At 45.9% G+C, this 24,601-nt stretch overlaps 1 protein-coding gene across 5 annotated transcripts in view; it reads left to right on the top strand.

The window, feature by feature from the left end:
- ZNF331 (zinc finger protein 331) overlaps positions 1-19,751 on the top strand; it is a 59,670-nt gene extending 39,919 nt beyond the window's left edge. For all 5 annotated transcript variants that reach the window (XM_030819749.1, XM_012500148.2, XM_003259723.2 and 2 more), the window contains 3 exons: positions 8,026-8,109; positions 10,576-10,702; positions 16,163-19,751. In XM_030819749.1, coding sequence (XP_030675609.1) covers positions 8,101-8,109; positions 10,576-10,702; positions 16,163-17,418 — 1,392 coding nt within the window. In that variant the 5' untranslated portion in view covers positions 8,026-8,100 and the 3' untranslated portion in view covers positions 17,419-19,751. The remainder of the gene's footprint in view (positions 1-8,025; positions 8,110-10,575; positions 10,703-16,162) is intronic.
- Positions 19,752-24,601: the final 4,850 nt, after the last annotated feature.

Here is a 24,601-nt window from a genome sequence, read left to right as displayed (position 1 = left end):
CATGCCATACACACATATATACACACATCATATATATATACACACACGTATACGCACACACACCCCATACACATACCTCATATATACAAACATATACACACCTACATATATACACACACACCATACACACATATATACACATATATATATACCCACACCATACACACACATACACAGACATGTATACACACACCATATATATACACACATACATATACACATCCACACCATATACATACACACACCATATATATACACACATATATATATACACCCACACTGTATACACACACATACACATCATACATATGTATATATATACACACACCATATATATATAAACACACACATACCCACAGATAGACACACATATACACAAACATACACAAAATTATATCACAAGGTCTGATTGTATTACTGAGACACAGTGAAAGGATGTTCCATAACAGGAAGGTTATGCCTGTTTCAGTGACACACTTTTTCAATATTAGGCCTTATATCAGTTTATTTTTGCTGTTTTAACAAATTACTGTGGATTATTAGCTTAATACAACCCAAGTGTATTATCTTACTGTCATAGAGGTCAGAAGTCTGAAGTGGGTCTCACCAGGCTAAAACCAGGGTGTTAGAGGCTCTAGGAGATATTCTATGTCCTTGCTTTTGGCTGGCTTCTAGACGCCGCCCACACTCCCTAGTTCGCGACCCCTTCTTCCATGACCAAAGCCTAAAAAGACAGGTCGTTCCGTCACATCACTCTGACCCTCCTCTTCTAAGTTTAAGGACTCATTACATTGCACTTGCTTCTATAACTCAAGAGAATCTTCCGTAACTTAGAGGCAGCTGATTATCCATTTTAAGTCCATCTGCAACCTTAATTTTCCTTTGCCATACAAGGTAACATATTTGAAAGTACTGGAATTACCATAGAGACACATTTGAGAAGTGGACAAAATGGCAAGATCCCATCTCTACAAAAACAAAAGTTAGCCAGGCATGGTAATGCGTCCCAGCTACTAGGGACGCTGAGGTGGGAGGATCACTTGAACCCAGGAGATCGAAGCTGTAGTAAGCTGGGTTCACGCCACCGTACTCCAGTGGTGACAGAGTGAGGCCCTGTCTCAAAATATGTGTACACACATACACACATTTGAGAGGCAGGCCTATTCATTCAGAGTTTCCTTAATGACTACAGTGTGCCTGCTCCCCCATAACTATGTTTGTGTTTGGTATTTTCTTTTAATTTGGGACTATCTCGTTAAATTTCTTATAATGGGATTAATTCAGGCCTGGTGGGGAAAAAAAAAATTAGTCCCTAAGGAGCTCTTAGAGAAAACTCTCTAAATTACCCATAATTGTACAATCCAGAGGTAATTACCGTTTCTAGTCCTCGTTTTTGCCTTTAAGCATGTATGTGTTTTCTTTCTGGAGCATGGAATTTTGCTAATTAATCATGTGACTACGCCAGAGACTCTTTAAATCTAGTTTTAAATCTAATCTATAGCAGCAAATTATCAAGAAAGACAGCCTTTAAAATTAAAGATTCTAAGGTGGAGTGATTGCTTGAGGCCAGGAGTTTGAGACCAACCTGAGCAACATAGTGAGACCTCATCTCTCCAAAAATTAAAAAAATTAGCCAGGCGTGGTGGTATGTGCCTATGGTCCTAGCTACTTAGGAAGCTGAAGTGGGAGGATCCCTTCAGCCCAGGAGGTTAAGACTGCAATGAACCGTGATCCCACCACTGCCCTCCAGCCTGGGTGAAAGAGTGAGACCATCTCAAAAAAAAACTAGGAGGCCGGGCGCAGTGGCTTGTGCCTGTAATCCCAGCACTTTGGGAGGCTGAGGCAGGTAGATCACCTGAGGTCAGGAGTTCGAAACCAGCCTGGTCAACATGGTGAAACCCCATCTCTACAAAAAATACAAAAATTAGGCAGGCGTAGTGGCACGCGCCTGTAATCCCAGGTACTTGGGAGGCTGAGGCAGGAGAGGTGCTTGAACCTGGGAGGTGGAGGTTGCAGTGAGCTGAGATTGTGCCACAGCACTCCAGCCTGGATGACAGAACAAGACTCTGTCTCAAAAAATAAAATAAAATAACTAGACATTCTAGAATTGTAATGTTTCTTTCCCAGAACATGACAGTAATCACTGATAAATTTTAAGTAATCATCAGGTGCCTTACAAATATGGACTTTCTGGGTAACATTAGCAAGGTTATAGATACAAGTAACAAATAAAGACTGTGTAAGTAACATTTGCAAGATAAGGTGATAAGATGGCAATAGTTAAAAATGTTCACATGTATCTTCCATTTCACATAGAACACAAGGTTCACGCTGGGCGCAGTGGCTTATGCCTGTAATCCCAGCACTTTGGGAGGCCAAGGCGGGTGGATCACCTGAGGTCAGGAGTTCGAGACCAGCCTGGCTAACATGGTGAAATCCCATCTCTACTAAAAATACAAAAACTAGCCAAGCATGGTGGCAAGTGCCTATAATCCCAGCTTCTTGGGAGGCTGAGGTAGGAGAATCGCTTGAACCTGGGAGGTGGAGGTTGCAGTGAGCCAAGATCGCTCCACTGTACTCCAGCCTGGGCAACAAGCTCATCTCAAAAAGCAAATCTTAAAAAGCAAAAAAAAAAATTCCGGGCACTGTGGCTCATGCCTGTAATCCCAGCACTTTGGAAGGCTGAGGTGAGCAGATCACGAGGTCAGGAGTTCAAGACCATACTGGCCAACGTGGTGAAACCCCATCTCTACTAAAAATACAAAAAATAACCAGGCGTGGTGACGCACGCCTGTAATCCCAGCTACTCAGGAGACTGAGGCAGGAGAATCGCTTGAACTCGGGAGGCGGAGGCTGTAGTGAGTGGAGATCACGCCACTGCACTCCAGCCTCAGCAACAGTGAGACTGTCTCAAAAAACAAAAAAACAAAAAAACAAAAAAAACCAGCTTCACCCTCTTGCTAATGTTTGCAAGTTGGCGTCTTCTCAGAATAGGTTCTGTAAGCTGGATTCCACACCCCCTGCCGCCGAGAAGAAGTCTTGCTCTGTCACCCAGGCTCTACTATGAGATATTTCAATTGTTTTCATTATTAAGCATTATCTGCTGGAAAATCTGGATAAGATCCATGGGTTGTTATCATTGTCCTGGTTGTGATATTTTACTGTTATTTTGCAAGGTGTCACAGTTGGCATAAATCAGGTCAAGGGTACAAAAGACCACTCTCTAGTATTTCTTTTTTTTTTTTTTTTTTTTTTTTTTTTTTTTTTTTTTTTTTTTTTGAGACGGAGTCTCGCTGTCACCCAGGCTGGAGTGCAGTGGCGCGATCTCGGCTCACTGCAAGCTCCGCCTCCCAGGTTCACGCCATTCTCCTGCCTCAGCCTCCTGAGTAGTTGGGACTACAGGCGCCCACCACCACGCCCGGCTAATTTTTGTATTTTTAGTAGAGACGGGGTTTCACCGTGTTAGCCAGGATGGTCTCGATCTCCTGACCTCGTGATCCGCCTGCCTCGTCCTCCCAAAGTGCTGGGATTACAGGCGTGAGCCACCGCGCCCGGCCCCACTCTCTAGTATTTCTTATAACTACATGTGTATCTACATTTATCTCAGTTTAAAAGACAATCTTTCCTAGAAAAAACTGATTTTTTGAACATTCTTAGGCATGCATTCATAGACTACTATAGCTGTTTCCTTGTCATAAATTCCAGAATGTGGAATTTTGAGTCAAAATTAGACATTTGTTCAGTGCCTGCAATATGCCAGATGCTGTGGCTATTAGTGCTTGGAATGAGTCTGATTCAGTGGACTCAGCTGCTGCCTGTACAGTGTTTATAATCCAGCAAGGGAAACTAAATAGAAGAAGCTCAAGACAGCCTGTGGTCAAGGCCGGTGGAGAATTCCAGGTCACACACTCAGAGGAGTGCCAGGAAGGGAACATCATTCTGAGGATAGCCACTGATAATTCATGACCAGGTAATTCTGAATGTACTGACTCTTTGTTGGGATAAATGGAATTTATTTTCTAGGCTTTATACCTTGTGTAATTTTTTTCCTTTTTAAATTTTTTGTAGAGATGGGGTCTTGCTATATTGCCCAGGCTGGTCTCAGACTCCTGGCTTCAAGCAGTCCGCCCACCGTGGCCCCACAAAGCACAGTGTTGGCATTACAAGTGTGAACCACTACGTCTGGCCTTTTTTTGTCTTTTATCCTTTTTTATTTTTTATTTTTTTTCTTTTTGAGACAGAGTCTCAGTCTGTCACCCAAGCCGGAGTGCAGTGGCACGATCTGGGCTCACTGGAAACTCCACCTCCTGAGTTCAAGCAATTCTTATGCCTCAGCTTCCCGAGTAGCTGGGATTACAGGCACGCACCACCACACCCAGCTAATGTTTGTATTTTTCTAGTAGAGATGGGGTTTCGCCATGTTGACGAGGCTGGTCTCAAACTCCTGACCTCAGGTGATCCACCCGCCTCGGCCTCCCAAAGTGCTGGGATTACAGGCATGAGCCACCATGGCTAGCAGTAGACTTTTTAAGAAAAAAAAGAAACCTTCTTTGTCTTTGGAGAGTCTAATTGCCTCTGACTACATTTCAAATCAATATACATTTATATTTGATAAGGGAATGCATGCCTTTTGTTGCAACAAATAGGTGCACTTAAATGAAGAAACTCAAGATCACAGGGTGTGTGAGGAGTTGTCAAGACCACCATCAGGTTCCTTGTTTCTCTAGATGGACTCAACAGGACTCACCATCTAGACCTACTCATGACTGATTTATTCCAGTGAAGGGATACAAAGCAAAACCAGCCAAGGGAGAGGTTGCATAGGACAGGTTAGCAGGGAACCAGGCTCCCTCTTCCTCAGTCCTCTCCCAGGGGCATCACACTGGACATGCCTGGCTCATCCAGCATCTCATTGTGGCAACACCTGTTCCATGTTGTCGACCAGGGAAGCTCACCAGAGTCTGGTGGTGCAAGGTTGGTTTGGTTTGGTTTGGAGTTGGAGTTTTGCTCTTTTGCCCAGGCTGGAGTGAAGCGGCGCGATCTCGGCTCACTGCAACTTCTGCCCCCTGGGTCCAGGTGATTCTCCTGCCTCAGCCTCCCAAGTAGCTGGGATTACAGGCGCCCGCCACCAGGCCCAGCTGATTTTTGTATGGTAGTGCAAGGTTTTGATCAGGGTTCATGCACTGACTGCCGCGCACTATCTGAACCTTCTGGACTCCCGGAGGAAACCAAGGGTTCCGTGTAAACCACATCGTTTATACTGATTTATTCCAGTGAAGGGATACAAAGCAAAATCAGCAGAGGGAGAGGTTGCATAGGACAGGTTAGCAGGGAACCAGGCTCAGTTTAGGCACAGCAAGCCACTCTTACATGTGAAAGAAGAGTGAGAACACTCGGATCTGGTTTTCAGATGCCACAGGCCAGTGTTGGGAGCAGCCTAAGGATGGCAGTTTCCAGTTCATTCTGTTAACTGTTATGCATAAGGGGTCGTAGAACTTCCCGGACTTTTTCTTTCTGTTTCTCTACTTTCTATTTCTCTGTTTTTATATCTCTATTTTATATATTTTTCTACTGGTATCTTACCGTTGGTTTGTCAGCGTGTATGGTTCTGCGTTCCCTCCTTCCCTCTCTCTTCCTCTCCCTCTCTCTCCATATATATACATGTGTATGTGTATGTGTATATATAGACAGATGCGTGTGTGTGTGTATTTTTATATATGGAATTTTACAAATGTTATTGTGTCATTCTGTTTTGGTAACCTAACTTTTCTACTGAGAGTATGTCTGAAATCTCTCTCATGTCTTTAAATAGTTTTTCTAACTTAACATTCAGTAACCATTTACTATTTTACTTTGATATTCTGTGTGTAATTATGCTGTCAGCTTTTCTGGACTCAAAAGTGCTCTCAGATATCACCTCTGGTATACAAAAAAAAAAAAAAAGTTCTGTATATTACCTGAGCAGTTTCTTGTCCACCTGCCATGTTTTGAGTAACATCACCCAGTCTAGAGGCCAGAAGAGGCCCAAGTTTGGATAATACAGCCCTTGTTCACCCTGGAAGCTTGTCTGGAGGGACCAGGGTGGGCTCAGAATGAGACTAAATACTCTAAGCACCCACTGTCTGATCCTAGATCACAATCCCCCTGTCCAGAGTTAGCTAATCTAGAGGCTTTTGGGCACAGTCTGCAGAGAAGACCAGCCTCACTTCTGACACCAGTGCAAGGTTGGGGGGGATTCCTCAAACTACCCTCAGGTTCAGCAGTTCACTAGAGCCAGGCATGGTGGCTCATGCCTATAATCCCAGCACCTTGGGAAGCTAAAGGTGGGAAGATCACTTGAGGCCAGGAGTTCAAGACCAGCCTGGGAAATATAGTGAGACCCAATCTCTACCAAAAAAAAAAAAAAAAATTAGCCAAGTGCAGTGGTGCAACCTGTAATCCCACCTACTCGGGAGGCTGAGGTGGGAGGATTGCTTGAGCCCAGGAAGTCAAGGCTGCAGTGAGCTGAGATTATACCACTGCACTCTAGCCTGGGTGAGAATGAGACCCTGTCTTAAAAACAACAACAAAAAAACGATTCACTAAAAGGACCCACAGAATTCACTGAGAGATGTTATGCTCATAGTTACAGTTTATTACAAGGAAAGGATATAGATTGTCATCACCCAAGGAAAGAAGTACATGGCCAGGTGCGGTGGCTCATGCCTGTAATCCCAACCCTTTGGGAGGCCGAGGAGGGCAGATCACGAGGTCAGGAGTTCGAGACCAGCCTGGCCAACATGGTGAAACCCCATCTCTACTAAAAATACAAAAATTAACTGGGCATAGTGGCGTGTGCCTATAGTCCCAGCTACTCAGGAGGCTGAGGCAGGAGAATCGCTTGAACCCGGGAGGCAGAGGTTGTGGTAGGCCTAGATCGTGCCACTGCACTCCAGCCTGGGCAACAGAGCGAGACTCCATTCAAGAAAAAAAAAAAAAAGAAGTACGTAAGTTGAAGTCCAGGAGGGTTCCAGACACAGAGCTTCTGGTGTCCTCTCCCTGTGGAGTCAGGACTCATTACTCTGCTGTCTTTGATGTGTGACAACAGGCACCAACTATCGCCAACTAGAGAAGCTCACCAAAGCTCTGATGTTGGAAGTTTTTATTGGGGCTTCAGCATGTAGACATGATTGACTGGTTGGTTGATTGATTGTCTACATGGTTAATCTCAGTGTCCAGGTCAGCTGATACTGCGTGACCGAAAGCTCCTACCCTGAATCCCTCGATTAGTATTTCTGGCGTAGCAAGCCCCCATCAGAAACAAAGACATTCCTCTTAGAGGTAATATAGATTACCTTTCAGCACCAGAGGGCAAAGGCCAGACTACTTTTTAGGCAAGTCCACATTCTTTACTACATCCCACCCATCCGTCCCCAGTAGGGAGCTGGCCAGAAATGAAGTCCTCCTGTTAAATTGTCTGGGCCTGTCTTTGAGGCAAAAAAAAAAAAAAAAGTAAAGCCTCCTCTGCTGCATGCAGCTAGGTTTCCTGAGGTTTCATTGAGAGTTTGGTTTAGGTTTGATCCGTGATACATTTTTTTTTTTTTTTTTTTTTTTTGAGACAGAATCTTGCTCTGTCACCAGGCTGGAGTGCAGTGATGCAATCTCAGCTCACTGCAACCTCCGCCTCCCCTGGGTTCAAGTGATTCCCCTGCCTCAGCCTCCCAAGTAGCTGGGACTACAGGCACGTGCCATCACATCCAGCTAATTTTCTGTATTTTTAGTACAGACAGGGTTTCACCATGTTAGCCAAGATGGTCTCGATCTCCTAACCTTGTGATCCACCCGCCTCGGCCTCCCAAAGTGCTGGGATTACAGGTGTGAGCCACCGCGCCTGGCCTGATCCATGATACTCTTCACCTTTCCCAGATATGTCACAGTTATGTGTTTGTGTTGGGAAGCCAAGACAGAGGAACCAAACGGTCATATGACATCACTGTGGGGACCCTGGGTGCACCTGGTTTTAATCTCTTTTTTTTCCACCCCTAGCTCTAGCCTCTCAGAATTTGTGTCTTCTTCAGTGGAAACCCCAAGAAGACTGATCAGTTCTTCAATTCTAAAACAATGGCCCAGGTAAGTGTGTATTTCTCTTTCCTTCTTGAGCTATGATATTTGTGTTTTGTGCATCTGCTTGTGAATTATCTGAAGCCTTTTATATCTAGTCCAGCTCTTTATAATTACCTATTTCCCAGTTCTTTCTATTCCAGTGAATGATAATGCTACATAGCTCCGCGTCTGCCTTTTTGGGAAATCACTGAGCAGGTGATTAAGTATCTCCTATTTGCTCCCCTTTTTGGCAAGGGTAATGTTGGAGCAGTGAAGTAGCAAAGTCCTTTGAGGGAAATATTTAAGTCAAGCCTGTGGTTTGATGAGTTAGATATGTTGGTTCCCACATGAGAAACAAATCCTCCACTGATGGTGTTTTCTGCGTAGAAAAGAGGAAATGCTCATATTCGCTGGTCTGTCTTAGTATGTGCTCAGATCCCAAGCTTTATGGGACTTTTGGAAGGGGATGGGGCTGTGATTAGGACCTTTGAACAAAGGTCATGTTCCTGCCGGGGAAACTGGGGGATAAATTTCATTATTGAATGGATCTCTCAGACCGCAAGATGATTCTAAATCATCTGACATCCTTATCCTCTAAATCAGGAACAGGGGGCCGGGCGTGGTGGCTCACACCTGTAATCCCAGCACTTTGGGAGGCCCAGGTGGGTGGATCACTTGCGGTCAGGAGTTCAAAACCAGTCTGACCAACATAGTAAAACCTCATCTGTGCTAAAAATACCAAAATTAGCAGGGTATGGTGGCATGTGTCCATAATCCCAGCTACTTGGTAGGCTGAGGCAGAAGAATTGCTTGAACCCAGGAGATGGAGGTTGCAGTGAGCCAAGATCATGCCACTGCACTCCAGCCTGGGCAACAGAGCAAGACTCTGTCTCAAAAAAAAAAAAAAAAAAATCAGGAACAGGGGAAAGGCAGGGTTATGGATGGTAATAAACATGAAGATCTTCCAGTATGGAAGTAGGAGATGATCACATACCCCAGAATCAGAGAAAGCCTTAGGTGTTTTGGTCAACCTAAGTGAATAACTGTAATAAGCAGTCTGACTTACCTGTGTGGGAATTTTTTAAATGCTTAAAAGGAAGATGCGGCCAGGCGCGGTGGCTCACGCTTGTAATCCCAGCACTTTGGGAGGCCGAGACAGGCGGATCATGAGGTCAGGAGATCGAGACCGCGGTGAAACCCCGTCTCTACTAAAAATACAAAAAATTAGCCGGGCGTGGTGGCAGGCGCCTGTAGTCCCAGCTGCTCGGAGAGGCTGAGGCAGGAGAATGGCGTGAACCCGGGAGGCGGAGCTTGCAGTGAGCAGAGAGCAGAGATCGCGCCACTGCACTCCAGCCTGGGTGACAGGGCGAGACTCCGTCTCAAAAAAAAAAAAAAAAAGGAAGATGCTTAAAATGGAGTTTGGCATGATGAACTGGAGGCTTGAAAACATTCAAACATGCAAACCCCATTTTCTTTTTTTTTTCTTGGGACAGAGTTTCGCTCTTGTTGCCCAGGCTGGAGTGCAGTGGTGCGATCTTGGCTCACCTCAACCTCTGCCTTCCGGGTTCAAGTAATTCTCCTGCCTCAGCCTCCTGAGTAGCTGGGATTACAGGCATGCGCTGCCACGCCCAGCTAATTTTGTATTTTTAGTAGAGACGAGGTTTCTGCATGTTGATCAGGCTGGTCTCAAACCCCCAACCTCAGGTGATCCTCCTGCCTCGGCCTCCCAAAGTGCTGGGATTACAGGCGTGAGCCACCACACCTGGCAAACCCTATTTTCTTTTCTTTTTTTTGAGAGAGTCTCGCTCTGTCACCCAGGCTGGAGTGCAGTGCCACGATCTCTGCTCACTGCAAGCTCTGCCCCTCTAGGTTCACGCCATTCTCCTGCCTCAGCCTCCCGAGTAGCTGGGACTACAGGCGCCCACCATCACGCCCGGCTAATTTTTTTGCATTTTTAGTAGAGACGGGGTTTCACCACCAGGATGGTCTCGATCTCCTGACCTCGTGATCCACCTGCCTCGGCCTCCCAAAATGTTGGGATTATAGGCGTGAGCCACCACACCCGGCCCCAGCAAACCCTATTTTCTAAAATAAAAGATCTTAAACAAAAATCTTGATTTTTCTTCACCCCTTAAAAGAAAAAATGCTATAGGAATCCACACTTGTTGAGAACTTATAAGGTAGGCACGTAGCAGATACTGCTTGTAAACAAGAAGAAAACTTGGATTGTTTTATCCACTTCCTGGCAGGTTTGACTAATTGAGGATTCTGCACAGTACAAGTCATTTTCTGTGCAGCGGTAGAGCTCTTCAGTGACATGCAGGCATTCTGCTTCCGTCACAGTTACACTGATGTCCTTACCGCCCCTTGCCCATGTCACAGGCGTTCAGTCTACTCACGGCGTTCACCCTACCCAGAGGGTGGCCTCTTGTCTCCTTCATCTGGAAGCTGTTTCCTTTCATTTCATCATGCACGTGTGGGTTTCTGTTTCAGGGTTTGGTGACGTTCGCTGATGTAGCCATAGACTTTTCTCAGGAGGAGTGGGCCTGTCTGAACTCCGCCCAGAGGGACCTGTACTGGGATGTGATGCTGGAGAACTACAGTAACTTGGTCTCACTGGGTGAGTTGCACGCCTCAGATAACTCAGACTGCTTCCTGGAATATCCGCTCTCCCCTGTGAATTTCAGGACCACCTTTCAAGAAACTAGTTGAATTTCTTCTTCCTGTCCCCAAGGAATGTATTGAGCCTTATTGATGTGACCATGAGCATCACACACCTTCCCCTCCCATCCCTCGGTTACCTTCCCACCTTTGTCGACTCGCCCTGTAATCATCTCTCTTCCTTAATGTCCGTGGAATGAGTGGGAATTCTGGGATATTTATTTCATGACCATCTTCAAAGGAACCAGTTTGTCTTATGAGATTATGTTTATACCCAAATTGCTATTGGTGGTCGGTGTTACTCTAGGGACCCACATCTAGGGAAAACATGTGGATACAGTGCCCTGAATTGTTCTAGTAAACCAGCCTATGTGTTTGAAGTAGAAGAGATTAGACAAACAGAATTTGTATAAAACCAAAGTAGGCATATTTCATTTCTTACATATCATACCTGAAGTGAGGTTGAAAGTTATAATCCCTGAACTTTGAGTTAAACATTGAATGACAATAACTTGTAAACATCTCTGGAAACTTATTTTTCTTCTAGCAAAAATAACAACAATGATATTAATAGCTAAGCCATCTATGGTGACACTGCCTGTAATCCCAGCTACTCGGAAGACTGAGGCAGGAGGATCACTTGAGCCCAGGAATTGAAGGCTATAGTTAGCTACTCCAGGCTGGGTAACAGATCAAGACCCCATCGCTAAAACAATAAACAAACAAATAGGAATATATATATTTTATATATGTATATACACACACACACACATATTATATATATACACATATATATACATATAATACGTACATATATAATATATACATATAATACGTACATATATAATATATACATATAATACGTACATATGTAATATATACATATAATACGTACATATATAATATATACATATATACATATATATATAAAATGCTTACTCTGTGCCATGCACTGTTGTAAGCACTGTGTGTGTAAGTACATTTCATTTCATTCTCACAGGCAGATGAGATAGGCACAATCATTGTCTATTTTGGAGATGAGGATACCGAGGCACAAAGTGATGTGGTCAGACAGAGGGAGCCGGAGCTAGAATCAAATCTAACAATTTTGGTCCCCAGATTCCATGCTGCCAGCCACCATGTTCCTCCAGGCATAATGCCTACAGAAATTTAAAATATGACCTTTTCTCGGCCAGGCGCAGTCGCTCACGCCTGTAATCCCAGCACTTTGGGAGGCTGAGGTGGGCGGATCACTGGAGGTCACGAGTTAGAGACCAGCCTGGCCAACATGGTGAAACCCTGTCTCTACTAAAAATATAAAAATTAGCCGGGCATGGTGGCGCATGCCTGTAATCTCAGCTACTCCGGAGGCTGGTGCAGGAGAATCATTTGAACCCGGGAAGCAGAGGTTGCAGTGAGCCAAGATCGCGCTACTGTGCTGCAGCCTGGGCAACAGAGCGAGACTCTGTCTCAAATATAATAAAAAATAAGGCCGGGTGCGGTGGCTTACTGCTGTAATCACAAGACTTTGGGAGGCCAAGGCAGAAGGATCATGAGGATAGGAGTTCATGACCAGCCTGGCCAACAGAGTGAAACCCCATCTCTACTGAAAATACAAAAATTTGCCAGGTGTGGTGGCGCATGCCTGTAATTCTAGCTACTTGGGAGGCTGAGGCAGGAGAATCACTTGAACCCGGGAGGTAGAGGTATGGCATTTCTTTTTTTTTTTTTTAAGAGGAGATTTTTTTTTTTCACTCTGTTACTCAGGCTGGAGTGCAGTGGCACGATCATGGCTCACTGCAGCCTCAACCTCCTGGACTCAAGCGATCCTCCCGCCTCATCTCCCTGAGTAGCAGGCACCACAGGTGCACACCACGACACCCGGCTAATTGTTGTGTTTTTTTGTAGAGATGGGATTTCTCCATGTTGCCCAAGCTGATCTTGAACTCCTGGGCTAAAGCAATCCACCCACCTCAGCCTTCCAAAGAGGTTGGATTACAGGTGTGAGCCACTGCACCAGGCTCAATAGCATTTTGACCTCTGGTTCTTATAAATTTGATTAATACTCAATCAAAAAAAATTTAAGGCCAGGCATGGTGGCTCGCACCTGTAATCCCAGCACTTTGGTAGTCCAAGGCGGGCAGATCACCTGAAGTCAGGACTTCAAGACCAGCCTGGCCAACATGGTGAAAACACGTCTCTCCTAAAAATACAAAAATTAGCCGGCGTGCGCCTGTAATCCCAGCTACCCAGGAGGCCGAGGCAGGAGAATCGCTGGGACCCGGGAGGCAGAGGCTGCAGTGAGCCAAGATCATGCCACTGCACTCCAGCCTGGGCAACAGAGCAAGACTCCGTCTCAAAAAAAAAAAAAAAAAAAATTAGCCGGGCATGGTGGCACACGCCTGTAGTCCCAGCTACTCAGGAGGCTGAGGCAGGAGAATCGCTTGAACCCAGGAAGTGGAGGTTGCAGTGAGCCAAGATTACACCACTGCACTCCAGCCTGGGCGACAAAGCAAGACTCCCTCTCAAAAAATATAAAAATGATTTTTAAAGAATTTTTAAAGTTTTGAGCTTGGAATTTTTCCTCAAGTTCTATGTCCTCTAGCATTTCGTGTTTTTAAAGGAGGGCATATCATTTCTAAGCCAGATGTATTGTCTTTTTTTTTTTTTTGAGTCAGAGTCTGGCTCTGTCCCCTAGGCTGGAGTGCAGTGGCACCATCTCAGCTCACTGCAAGCTCCGCCTCCCAGGTTCACGCCATTCTCCTGCCTCAGCCTCCCGAGTAGCTGGGACTACAGGCGCCCGCCACCACGCCCTGCTAATTTTTTTGTATTTTTAGTAGAGACAGGGTTTCACTATGTTGGCCAGGATGGTCTCGAACTCCTGACCTCGTGATCCGCCCACCTCGGCCTCCCAAAGTGCTAGGATTACAGGCTTGAGCCACCGCGCCCGGCCACGCCAGATGTATTGTCTTATAGAATTAAGGGAAGGAGCCTTGATGGTTGTGAGGGAAAAGACAAGACAACAACACGGAGGAAAGTGAGAGCCAGTCAGCCGCCCGTACAAAGAGCGTCCCCACTGGGCAGGGACAGGCACAGCCTGAGGTGTTGGAGAAGCTTTCTCCAAAGGCTCAGGCCCAAAGCCTCTAGGAAAGAAAGATCTTACCATGAACTTGATCTTCACCCCATTTCCCTGTCACCTTGTTTTTCCTGTCATATTTAAGCCCATTTTATGCACTGCTGGTCTGTGGGCCACGCCTTTAGTAGCAGGGGTAGAGGTGACATGATCCTCTGCCCTTTATCATTCCTGGAAGTGGGTTAGCCTCACTTTAAGTGCCCATTTTCTTTTTCTTATATCTAGGTGTTGGCAATACTGCTTCCTGGGTGCTGTTAATGTGTCTCCACCATGAAGCACCTGGTATCTGGTTGTAGCTCTTCTTTGCCGTGGGCAGTCATTGGCAGTGCTTGCATTCATTACACTGGGGGCTCAAATGGTGCGTGCCCATCACTGCCGCTTCATTTATTAGCTGTTATAATTTAAAGAGAAACTTTGTTTCATCTGCTAATTGCTCATGCAGTGGCACTGTTCATATTGGATAAGAAGGATAAAAACTTTGTTGTTTTTCTTTGTCAGTTTTTATGTTGTATTTTTTCCTTTTCTTTTTTTTTTTTTTTTTTTTTTTTTGAGACAGGGTCTTACTTCTACTCCCAGGCTGGAGTGCAGTAGTGCTGTCTGGGCTCACTGCAGCCTTGGCTTCCGGGCTCAAGCCATCCTCCCACCTCAGCCTCCCAAGTAGCTGGGACTATAGGTGTACACCACCACACCTGGCCAATTTTTATATTTTTTTGTAGAGACAGGGTTTTACTATGTTTCCCAGGCTGGTTTTGAACTCCTGAGCTCAAGTAATCCACCCACCTCGGTCTCCCAAAGTGCTGGGATTACAGACGTGAGCCACCGCACCTAGCCAACTGCCAGTTTTTAAAATAAAGGTCTGGTTTCCTAGCGTGCTCCAAAGCTGGCCATTTAACATTTTGTAATGTAATTATGAACTTACAGATTTAACCGTTTGCTGTTTCTCAGTCCTTTGCAGTTAACCTCCTTATTGATGCTCAAGTTCTCAACTTTTCCTTATTGTTCCTCTAAACTTTTTCACATTTTTTATTAAATTTAGTCTTGTATATTATCTTTTTTGTTGCTTTTGAATGTTGTATTCTTTTACCCAGTTGCTTTTTTTTTTTTTTTTTTGAGACAGAGTCTTACTCCGTCGGCTCACTGCAACCTCCACCTCCCGGGTTTGAGCGATTCTCCTGCCTCAGCCTCCCAAGTAGCTGGGATTATAGGCACATGCCACCATGCCTGGCTAATTTTTGTATTTTTAGTAGAGACAGGGTTTGTTGGTTTTTTGAGACAGAGTCTAGATCTGTCACCCAGGCTGGAGTGCAGTGGCACAATCTCGGCTCACTGCAACCTCTGCCTCCCGGGTTCAAGCGATTCTCCTGCCTCAGCCTCCCGAGTAGCTGGGATTACAGGCGCCCACCACCACGCCCAGCTAATGTTTGTATTTTTAGTACAGATAGGATTTCATCATGTTGGCCAGGCTGGTCTCGAACTCCTGACTTCATGGTCCACCCACCTTGGCCTCCCAAAGTGCTGAGATTACAAGTGTGAGCCACTGCACCCGGCCTGTTTTTTTTTGTTTTTGTTTTTGTTTTTGTTTTGAGACAGAGTTTCATGCTTGTTGCCCAGGCTAGAGTGCAATGGCATGATCTTGGCTTACTGCAACCTCCGCTTCCCAGGTTCAAGCAATTCTCCTGCCTCAGCCTCCCGAGTAGCTGGGATTACAGTCATGCGCCACTATGCCCGGCTAATTTTGTATTTTTAGTAGAGACAAGGTTTCTCCATGTTGGTCAGGCTGGTCTGGGACTCCCGACCTCAGGTGATCCGCCTGCCGTGGCCTCCCAAAGTGCTGGGATTATAGGCATAAGCCACCATTCCTGGCCCTCTACCCAGTTACTTTTAATACTACTACTGACATATACGTGTATCAGTTTCAGAATGCTTTACACACAGCTATCCAACTGCATATTGTTTTGTTACAGTACTTCTATATTTGGTTTTCTTTGGTTTTCCAAGTATATCATCACATCATCTACAAATACTTGTTTTCATCTTCAAAATAGGAAATAATAGGACTAATTGTCGGGACCTTTTTCATGTTTGACTTTAAAACAGATGTCTCCAATGAATTCTCATCTAGTATTGTGCCAGAAGTAGAATCTACATTTTAACAAGAGCCCTGGGTGATTCACATTTATTCTACTGGATAATTTTTATTTCTGTTAGACAAGTTTTTGGTTTGTGGTTAGGTTTGTTTGTACTTGTGTCCCTCTAAAGGAAAGAAAATATGTTCTTTTTTCCCAGATTTGGAGTCAGCATATGAAAATAAGAGTTTACCTACAGAAAAAAACATTCACGAAATAAGGGCTTCCAAAAGGAATTCAGATAGAAGAAGTAAATCCCTTGGCCGTAACTGGATATGCGAAGGTACGCTTGAAAGACCACAGCGCTCCAGAGGGAGGTATGTCAATCAAATGATCATCAATTATGTAAAAAGGCCTGCTACTAGAGAAGGCACCCCTCCTAGAACACATCAGAGACATCACAAGGAGAATTCCTTCGAATGTAAGGACTGTGGGAAGGCCTTTAGTCGTGGCTATCAGCTTAGTCAACATCAGAAAATCCATACTGGCGAGAAACCTTATGAATGTAAAGAATGTAAGAAGGCCTTCCGTTGGGGCAATCAGCTTACCCAACATCAAAAAATTCATACTGGGGAGAAGCCCTACGAATGTAAAGACTGTGGGAAGGCTTTTCGATGGGGCTCAAGCCTCGTTATTCATAAGAGAATTCATACTGGTGAAAAACCCTATGAATGTAAAGACTGTGGAAAGGCCTTTCGGCGTGGTGATGAGCTCACTCAGCACCAGAGATTCCACACTGGGGAGAAAGACTACGAATGCAAAGACTGTGGGAAGACCTTCAGCCGTGTGTACAAACTTATTCAGCACAAACGAATTCATAGCGGGGAGAAGCCTTACGAGTGTAAAGACTGTGGGAAGGCCTTTATTTGTGGTTCAAGCCTCATTCAGCATAAAAGAATTCACACAGGTGAGAAACCCTATGAATGTCAAGAGTGTGGGAAGGCCTTTACTCGAGTCAATTACCTTACTCAGCATCAGAAGATCCACACCGGTGAGAAGCCTCACGAATGTAAGGAATGTGGGAAGGCCTTTCGCTGGGGTTCGAGCCTCGTTAAGCACGAGAGGATACATACAGGCGAGAAGCCGTACAAATGCACAGAATGTGGGAAGGCCTTCAATTGTGGCTATCACCTCACTCAGCACGAGAGAATCCACACGGGCGAAACCCCGTATAAATGTAAGGAGTGTGGGAAGGCTTTCATTTATGGGTCGAGCCTCGTGAAACATGAGAGAATTCATACCGGGGTGAAACCCTATGGGTGTACAGAATGTGGGAAGAGCTTTAGTCATGGCCATCAGCTTACACAACATCAGAAAACGCACAGTGGGGCAAAATCCTACGAATGTAAGGAGTGCGGGAAGGCGTGTAACCACCTAAACCATCTCCGAGAACATCAGAGGATCCACAACAGTTGAAGAGCCTTTTGAACACAGTAGCCCGCTTGTATCTATGGTTTCGCTTTCCACAGTCTGTTATCTGCAGTCAACTGCAGTTCAAAAATATTAAATGGAAAATTCCAGAAATAAAGAATTTGTAAGTCTCAAATGGTGTGCCCTTCTGAGTAGCGTGATGAAATCTCTCGCTGTCCGGCTCCAGCCGGGATGTGACTCATCCCTTGGTGCAGCACATCCACGCTGTATACGCTCCCCACCCTGCTAGTGACTTAGTAGCCGTCTTGGTGATCGGACCAACTATCATAGCATCACAGTGCTTGTGCTCAAGCAATCCTTACTTTGCTTAACGGTGGCCCTAGAGAGCAATAGTAGTGATGCTGGTGATTCGGATATGCCAAAGAGAAGCCACAGAGTGCTTCCTTTTAAGGGAAAAGGTGAAAGTTCTCAACTTAAAAAAGAAAAGAAAAAAATCATGTACTGAGGTTGCTAAGATCTACATGACAATAAGATATTTTGGGAGAGAGATAGGTTCACATAATTTTATTACATATATTGTTAGAATTGTTCTATTTTGTTAGTTATTGTTGGTAATCTCTTACTGTGCCTAATTTATAAATTCAACTTTAGATATGTATGTACAGGAAAAAATGTAGTATATAGTATCGTATATATGTACAGGAAAAAAATGTACTATCTGTGGTTTCAGGTATCGACTGGGGGTCTTGGAATGTACCCCCCTCAGGTGAGAGGGGACTGCTGTACAAAGAATGTAGGAAGGCCTCTAGACTACATCTATTCCTTCCTCAACACAAGGAAAATTCATGGTACAGTTTAACATAAGAAAGCCTTCACTGCTCACTGTCTTTTTTGTTTTGTTTTTGTTTTTGTTTTTGTTTTGTTTTGAGACAGAGTCTCACTCTTGCCCAGGCTGGAGTGCAGTGGCATGGTCTTGGCTCACTGCAACCTCCACCTCCCAGGTTCCAGCAATTCTCTTGCCTCAGCCTCCCGGTAGCTGGGATTACAGGCATGCACCACCACACCTGGCTCATTTTTATATTTTTAGTAGAGACAGTTTTCACCATGTTGTCCAGGCTGGTCTCAAACTCCTGACCTCAGGTGATCCACCCACCTTGCCCTCCCAAAGTGCTAGGATTACAGGTGTGAGCCACTGCACCCAGCCCACTGATCACTGTTCTGCTTACAGGATATCAGAAGTCATTCTAGAGGCAAATTTGAAGAGTGGAAAAATCACTTTTTCTTAATGATCTTGTTTTTGGTGTAGATGTTTTTATTGTGTGGGTTAGTTTAATGAATACATAAAGACTGCCATTACCATTCTGTCTTTACTCCGTGGCATCTGTGGAATAGCCCTGCTAATGTAACACATGAGAAAGCCTTAGTCATGGCACCCACTCTACCAGTTGTCCCCACCATCCCCCGCCCTCCTCCCTGTGAGACACTGGGCCAAAGGCTCACTACCCCTGTGCACTGTCCAGCACCAGACACTATGTGCATTATCTATACATAAGGAGAATCACATCTACCCGAGACTGCTATCATGGAAATTAAATGTTTGGTACATGTAAAGTCTTTGAAAGTACAACTGGAATATTGTGTAATTTCAATAAATATTAACTACTGTTGTTTTTATGATCATTACCACCATTTGTGTTGCCATTAGTGAATTTTTACAAGAAAACCCCCTGTGGGTGCAATGAGTTCAGAAAAGACCATTGAGTCTTCTAGAAGAAAACATTAAGAGATTATTGGCACAACCGTGGGTTACGCAATGATGTCTTAGTACACAAAACACAGCAAACATAAAAAGTCGTTACACTTCATCAAAAGTACAAAGTTCTGTCCATCAAATGATGCTGTTAAGATAGGGAAAAGACAAGAAACAGGACTGGAAGAAGATGTTTGCTCTACGGTACACCTGACAAAGGAACTCTCACAGAAAATATAAAGAATCCCTCAAGTTGAAAAAAAAAATCCATTTAAAGGGGAGAAAACTTCAGCACGTCTCAACAGAAGACCACCAAATGGCCAATAAGTAAGTGAAAATGTATTCAATGCCATTGCTTCTCAAGGAATTGTAGAGTAAAACCACAATGTGCTGTCACTCTAGACAGTCACCAGGATGATTCAATTTAAATCCCAATAACAAGGTTGATTTCAGATGTCTCACCACAAAGAAGAAGGATAAGGGAGCGAGGTGATGGATATGTTAATTAGCTTGATTTAATCCTTCCACACTGTATACATGTATCAGAACATCACATTGTACTCCATCAATATAATACAATTATTATTTGTCAATCAAATATTAATAAATAAAATCAAAGATGAGCAGGTCTCTTTGTTGGATATTCAAACACAACCTATTCAAGAAGGAACCCCGCCAGCAGACTGGACCTCTGCCAAATCCTGGCGGTGTCCCACAGCAGGGACAGGGCGGGAGGGAGGTGAGCGGACTGGTCCTGGGGAAGGGGTCAGGGCCCGGAATAGAGTTGTTACAGGAAAGGGGTGCCAATCCAGACCCCAGGAGAGAGTTCTTGGATCTCACACAAGAAAGAATTCAGGACAAGTCCTCAGTGCAAAGCAAAAGCAACTTTATTAAGAAAGTAAAATGGGCCAGGCGCGGTGGCTCACGCTTGTAATCCCAGCACTTTGGGAGGCCGAGGCGGGCGGATCACGAGGTCAGGAGATCGAGACCACGGTGAAACCCCATCTCTACTAAAAATACAAAAAAATTAGCCGGGCGTGGTGGCGGGCGCCTGTAGTCCCAGCTACTCGAAGAGGCTGAGGCAGGAGAATGGCGTGAACCCGGGAGGCGGAGCTTGCAGTTACCCGAGATTGCGCCACTGCACTCCGGGCTGGGCGAAAGAGCGAGATCCCGTCTCAAAAAAAAAAAAAAAAAGTAAAGTGGTGGGACCAGGTGCGGTGGTTCACACCTGTAATCCCAGCACTTTGGGAGGCCGAGGTGGGTGGATCACCTGAGGTCGGGAGTTCAAGACCAGCCTGGCCAACATGGCAAAACCCCATCTCTACTATAAATACAAAATTAGCCGTGTGTGTGGGCACACATCTGTAGTCCCAGCTACTCAAGAGGCTGAGGCAGGAGAATCGCTTGAACCCGGGAGGCAGAGGTTGCAATGAGCTGAGATCACACCACTGCACTCCAGCCTGGGCGACAGAGGGAGACTCCATCTCAAAAACAGAAAAAGTGGTGAAAGGACAGCTGCTCCATAGACAGTGTTGGACGCTCCTGACATGAGGAGGAACGCATCCACCCTAGGTCCAATGCTCACATATATGGGGAGATGTGCTCTGCTACAAGGGTTTGTGATAAACGATTCCTTTTCTTCATTATTTTGTAAGAATTGATATTATCTTTAAAGCACAACTAGGAATGCCTTTGTTCTCCACATATCAGGATATCTGGACACTCCCAAGTGTGGGTCTGTTTAGTAACGGTTATTAATTTGTTCCCGTAACTGTAAACATCTAGAGGCTCAGAATGCCTAAATTTCTCAGAATGCAGCCAGCAAGTCTCAGCATTTTCCCAGCCCGCACTCAAAATGGAGTCGCTGTGGTTCAAACACCTCTGACAGAGTCCTGGGGGAGGTGAGCACACAGACTCAGGGGAGAGACCTGAACTATCTTAAGATGGTCCTAGGCTGAGGTAGGATTACCTTAGGGAAACGACCAAAGCCCATAGTAGGAATCGGAGAATATGGATTGGGGAGGACTCTAGACCCCATGGGAGTGAGTTTGACGGGGCAGAGGAGTGGCTAATGGGCATGGGAGGGCCTGGCGCATGGGAAGGGACGGCTAGAGCTCGGGGATGAATTCTGGGAGAGAAGGGATAGAGTCCTGGAGAGAGGCCTTAGGGCTGGGGGAGGACTGCAGTGCTCCTGAGAGCAGCTGCGGAGATGGAGGGCAGACGCTACATCCCGCAGGAGAACCTTAGGCACGGGGGATGGTGGTGTGGTTAGAGCTCAGGGGTGTCCTATAAAGGTTGGCAAAGGATCCAGAGTGTAGGGTTGAAGTCCTGCTTGTTTGATTTACCTCAGGGGTAGGGTTACATTTCAATCAAAGCTGCTTAGTTCTCACAGTACAAATAACTCAGCGTTAGGTTAAGGATTCAGATTCTCCAGGGGTGGTGGGGAAGTGAGGGAGCATGTTCAGGGGAAGGGGTTCCAGACCCAGGTTTCAGAGCTGGCTATCTTTCTGGTCTAGGCTTCAGTACCCTTAGGAATCAACCTCATAGGCGGCATCATCCTACTTAGTGCCCCTTTCCCCTGTGGACCCTACGCCAGCCTCAGCAGAAGGGGCCCAGGGTCCCCTCCTTGACACCAAGAGCAACACGCATGGGGGGGGCCACTGCCCTTCCCGGCATTCCCGCGTAAACGGAGGAGCTGGTGGGATAGGAAGAGAAGGGCAAGGGAAGGAGTGTGAAGAGGAGAAGCAGGTGGTAGACAGTGAGAGGGGGCTGGAGGAATGTGGGAGTAGGGGTAGGGAGAATACTGAGAAACGAGGAGGCTGTGCAGAAAGGCAGCACTGGCCTGGCCTTAGGGGACACAGCCAAGGCACAGGAAGACAGCCTGGGTGGACAGGTTAGTTCACAGAAGGTAACACAGGAAGAATGTGTGTCAGGCAGGACTCCTGGCTCAAGGAGCAAAATCCAAAGTCTATATCAAAAGCCCAGAGGTAGGCCAACGCGGTGGCTCACGCCTGTAATCCCAGCACTTTGGGAGGCCAAGGCAAGTGGATCACTTGAGATCGGGAGTTTGAGACCAGCCTGGCCAACACAGTGAAAACCTGTCTCTACTAAAAATGCAAAAATAGCCCGGCACAATGGTGCACACCTGCAATCGCAGCTACTCGGGAGGCTGAGGCAGGAGAATCACTTGAACTGAGGAGGCAGAGGTTGCAGTGAGCTGAGATCCAGCCAGTGCACTTTTTTGAGAAAGAGCAAGACTCTGTCTCAAAAAAAAAAAACAAGCCCAGAGGTGGCCAGGCGCAGTGGCCCATGCCTGTAATCCTAGCCCTTTGGGAGGCCTAGGCGGGCAGATCATCTGAGGTCAGCAGTTAAAGACCAGCCTGGCCAACTTAGTGAAACCGTGTCTCTACTAAAAATACAAAAATCAGGCCGGGTGCGGTGGCTCACGCCTGTAATCCCAGCACTTTGGGAGGCCGAGGCGGGCGGATCACGAGGTCAGGAGATCAAGACCATCCTGGCTAACACAGTGAAACCCCGTCTCTACTAAAAACACAAAAAATTAGCCGGGTGTGGTCGCGGGCACCTGTAGTCCCAGCTATTCGGGAGGCTGAGGCAGGAGAATGGTGTGAACCCAGGAAGCGGAGTTTGCAGTGACCCAAGATTGCGCCACTGCACTCCAGCCTGGGCGACAGAGCGAAACTCCATCTCAAAAAAAAAAATACAAAAATTAGCTGGGCGTGGTGACCCATGCCTATAATCCCAGCTACTCAGGAGGCTGAGGCAGGAGAATGGCTTGAACCCAGGAGGCTACAGTGAGGTGAGATCGCCCCACTGCACTCCAACCTGAGCAATAGAGTGGCTAATTTTTGTATTTTTAGTGGAGACGGTACAGTGGTTCATGCCTATACTCCTAGTACTTTAGGAAGCCGAGGTGGGCAGATCACCTGAGGTCAGGAGTTCAAGACCAGCCTGGCCAACATGGTGAAATCCCGTCTCCACTAAAAATGCAAAAATTAGCCAGGTATGATAGCACATGCCTGTAATCTCAGCTACTCAGGAGGCTGAGACAGAAGAATTGCTGGAACCCAGGAGGCAGAGGTTGCAGTGAGCCAAGATTGCTCCACTGCACTCCAGCCTAGCTGGCAGAGCAAGACTCTGTCTCACAAAATAAAATAAAATAAAATAAATAACAATAATAATAAAAAGTTTACCATAGCTTGGGCAACATAGTGGGATTCTGTCTCTACAAAAAATAAAAATATTAGCCAGACGTGGTGGTGCTCACTTGTAGCCCCAACTACTCAAGAGGCTGAGGCAGGAGGATTGCTTGAGCCCAGGAGCTGGAGGCTGCAGTGAGTGATGATTGCACCACTGCATGCCAGCCTGGATAATGACAAAAAACAAACAAACACCCAACAAACAGCAGTAACAACAACAACAAAAAAAAAACAGGGCGGGTGCAGTGGCTCACACCTGTAATCCTAGCACTTGGGGAGGCCGAGGTGGATGGATGACCTCAGGTCAGGAGTTTGAGACCAGCCTGACCAACGTGGTGAAACCCCGTCTCTACTAAATTACAAAAATTAGCCGGGCAAGGTGACGCATGCCTGTGATCCCAGCTATTCAAGAGGCTAAGGCAGGAGAATCGCTTGAACTCAGGAGGCGGAGGTTGCAGTGAACCGAGAGGGCACCACTTCACTCCAGCCTGGGCGACAGAGTGAGCCTATCTCAAAAAAAAAAAAACTACAAAAAGCAGTAAGAGCCATGGGGCAAAGAGTAACCATGAAGTCAAAGAGCTTTACTAAAGTAAGTCATTATTGAGCCGGGCTTGGTGGCTCATGCCTGTAATCCCAGCACTTTAGGGGACTGAGGCAGGCAGATCACCTGAAGTCTGGAGTTCAAGACCAGCCAGGCCAACATGGGGAAACTTCATCTCTATTAAAAATACAAAATTAGCTGGGTGTGGTGGCAGATGCCTGTAATCCCAGCTACTTGGGAGGCTGAGGCAGGAGAATTGCTTAAACCCAGGAGGCGGAGGTTGCAATGAACCGAGAACGTGCCATTGCACTCCAGCCTGGACAAGCGCAAAACTCTGTCTCAAAAAAAAAAAAAAAAAAAAAGAAAAGGAGGTACATGAGTTGTACGCAAAAGCTACAAAACAGTTGTAGTTGTAGAATAATTTTTTTAAAAAACTTAAATAAATGGAAGGTTTTTTTTGTTTGTTTTTGTTTTTTTTGAGACAGAGTCTCACTCTGTCACCCAGGCTGGAGTGAAGTGGTGCACTCTCGGCTCCCTGCAACCTCTGCCTCCCGGGTTCAACAGACTCCTGCATTAGCCTCCTGAGTAGCTGGGACTACAGGTGCCTGCCACCACGCCCGGCTAATTTTTGTATTTTTAGTAGAGACAGGGTTTTGCCATGTTGACCAGGCTGGTCTTGAACTCCTGACCTCAGGTGATTCACCCGCCTTGGCCTCCCAA

Source organism: Nomascus leucogenys, chromosome 10 (assembly GCF_006542625.1).
Source record: "Nomascus leucogenys isolate Asia chromosome 10, Asia_NLE_v1, whole genome shotgun sequence".
Taxonomy (NCBI): Eukaryota; Metazoa; Chordata; class Mammalia; order Primates; family Hylobatidae; genus Nomascus; species Nomascus leucogenys.
Note: the sequence above shows the minus strand (reverse complement) of the source record. Positions and strands in the feature narration are given on the sequence as shown.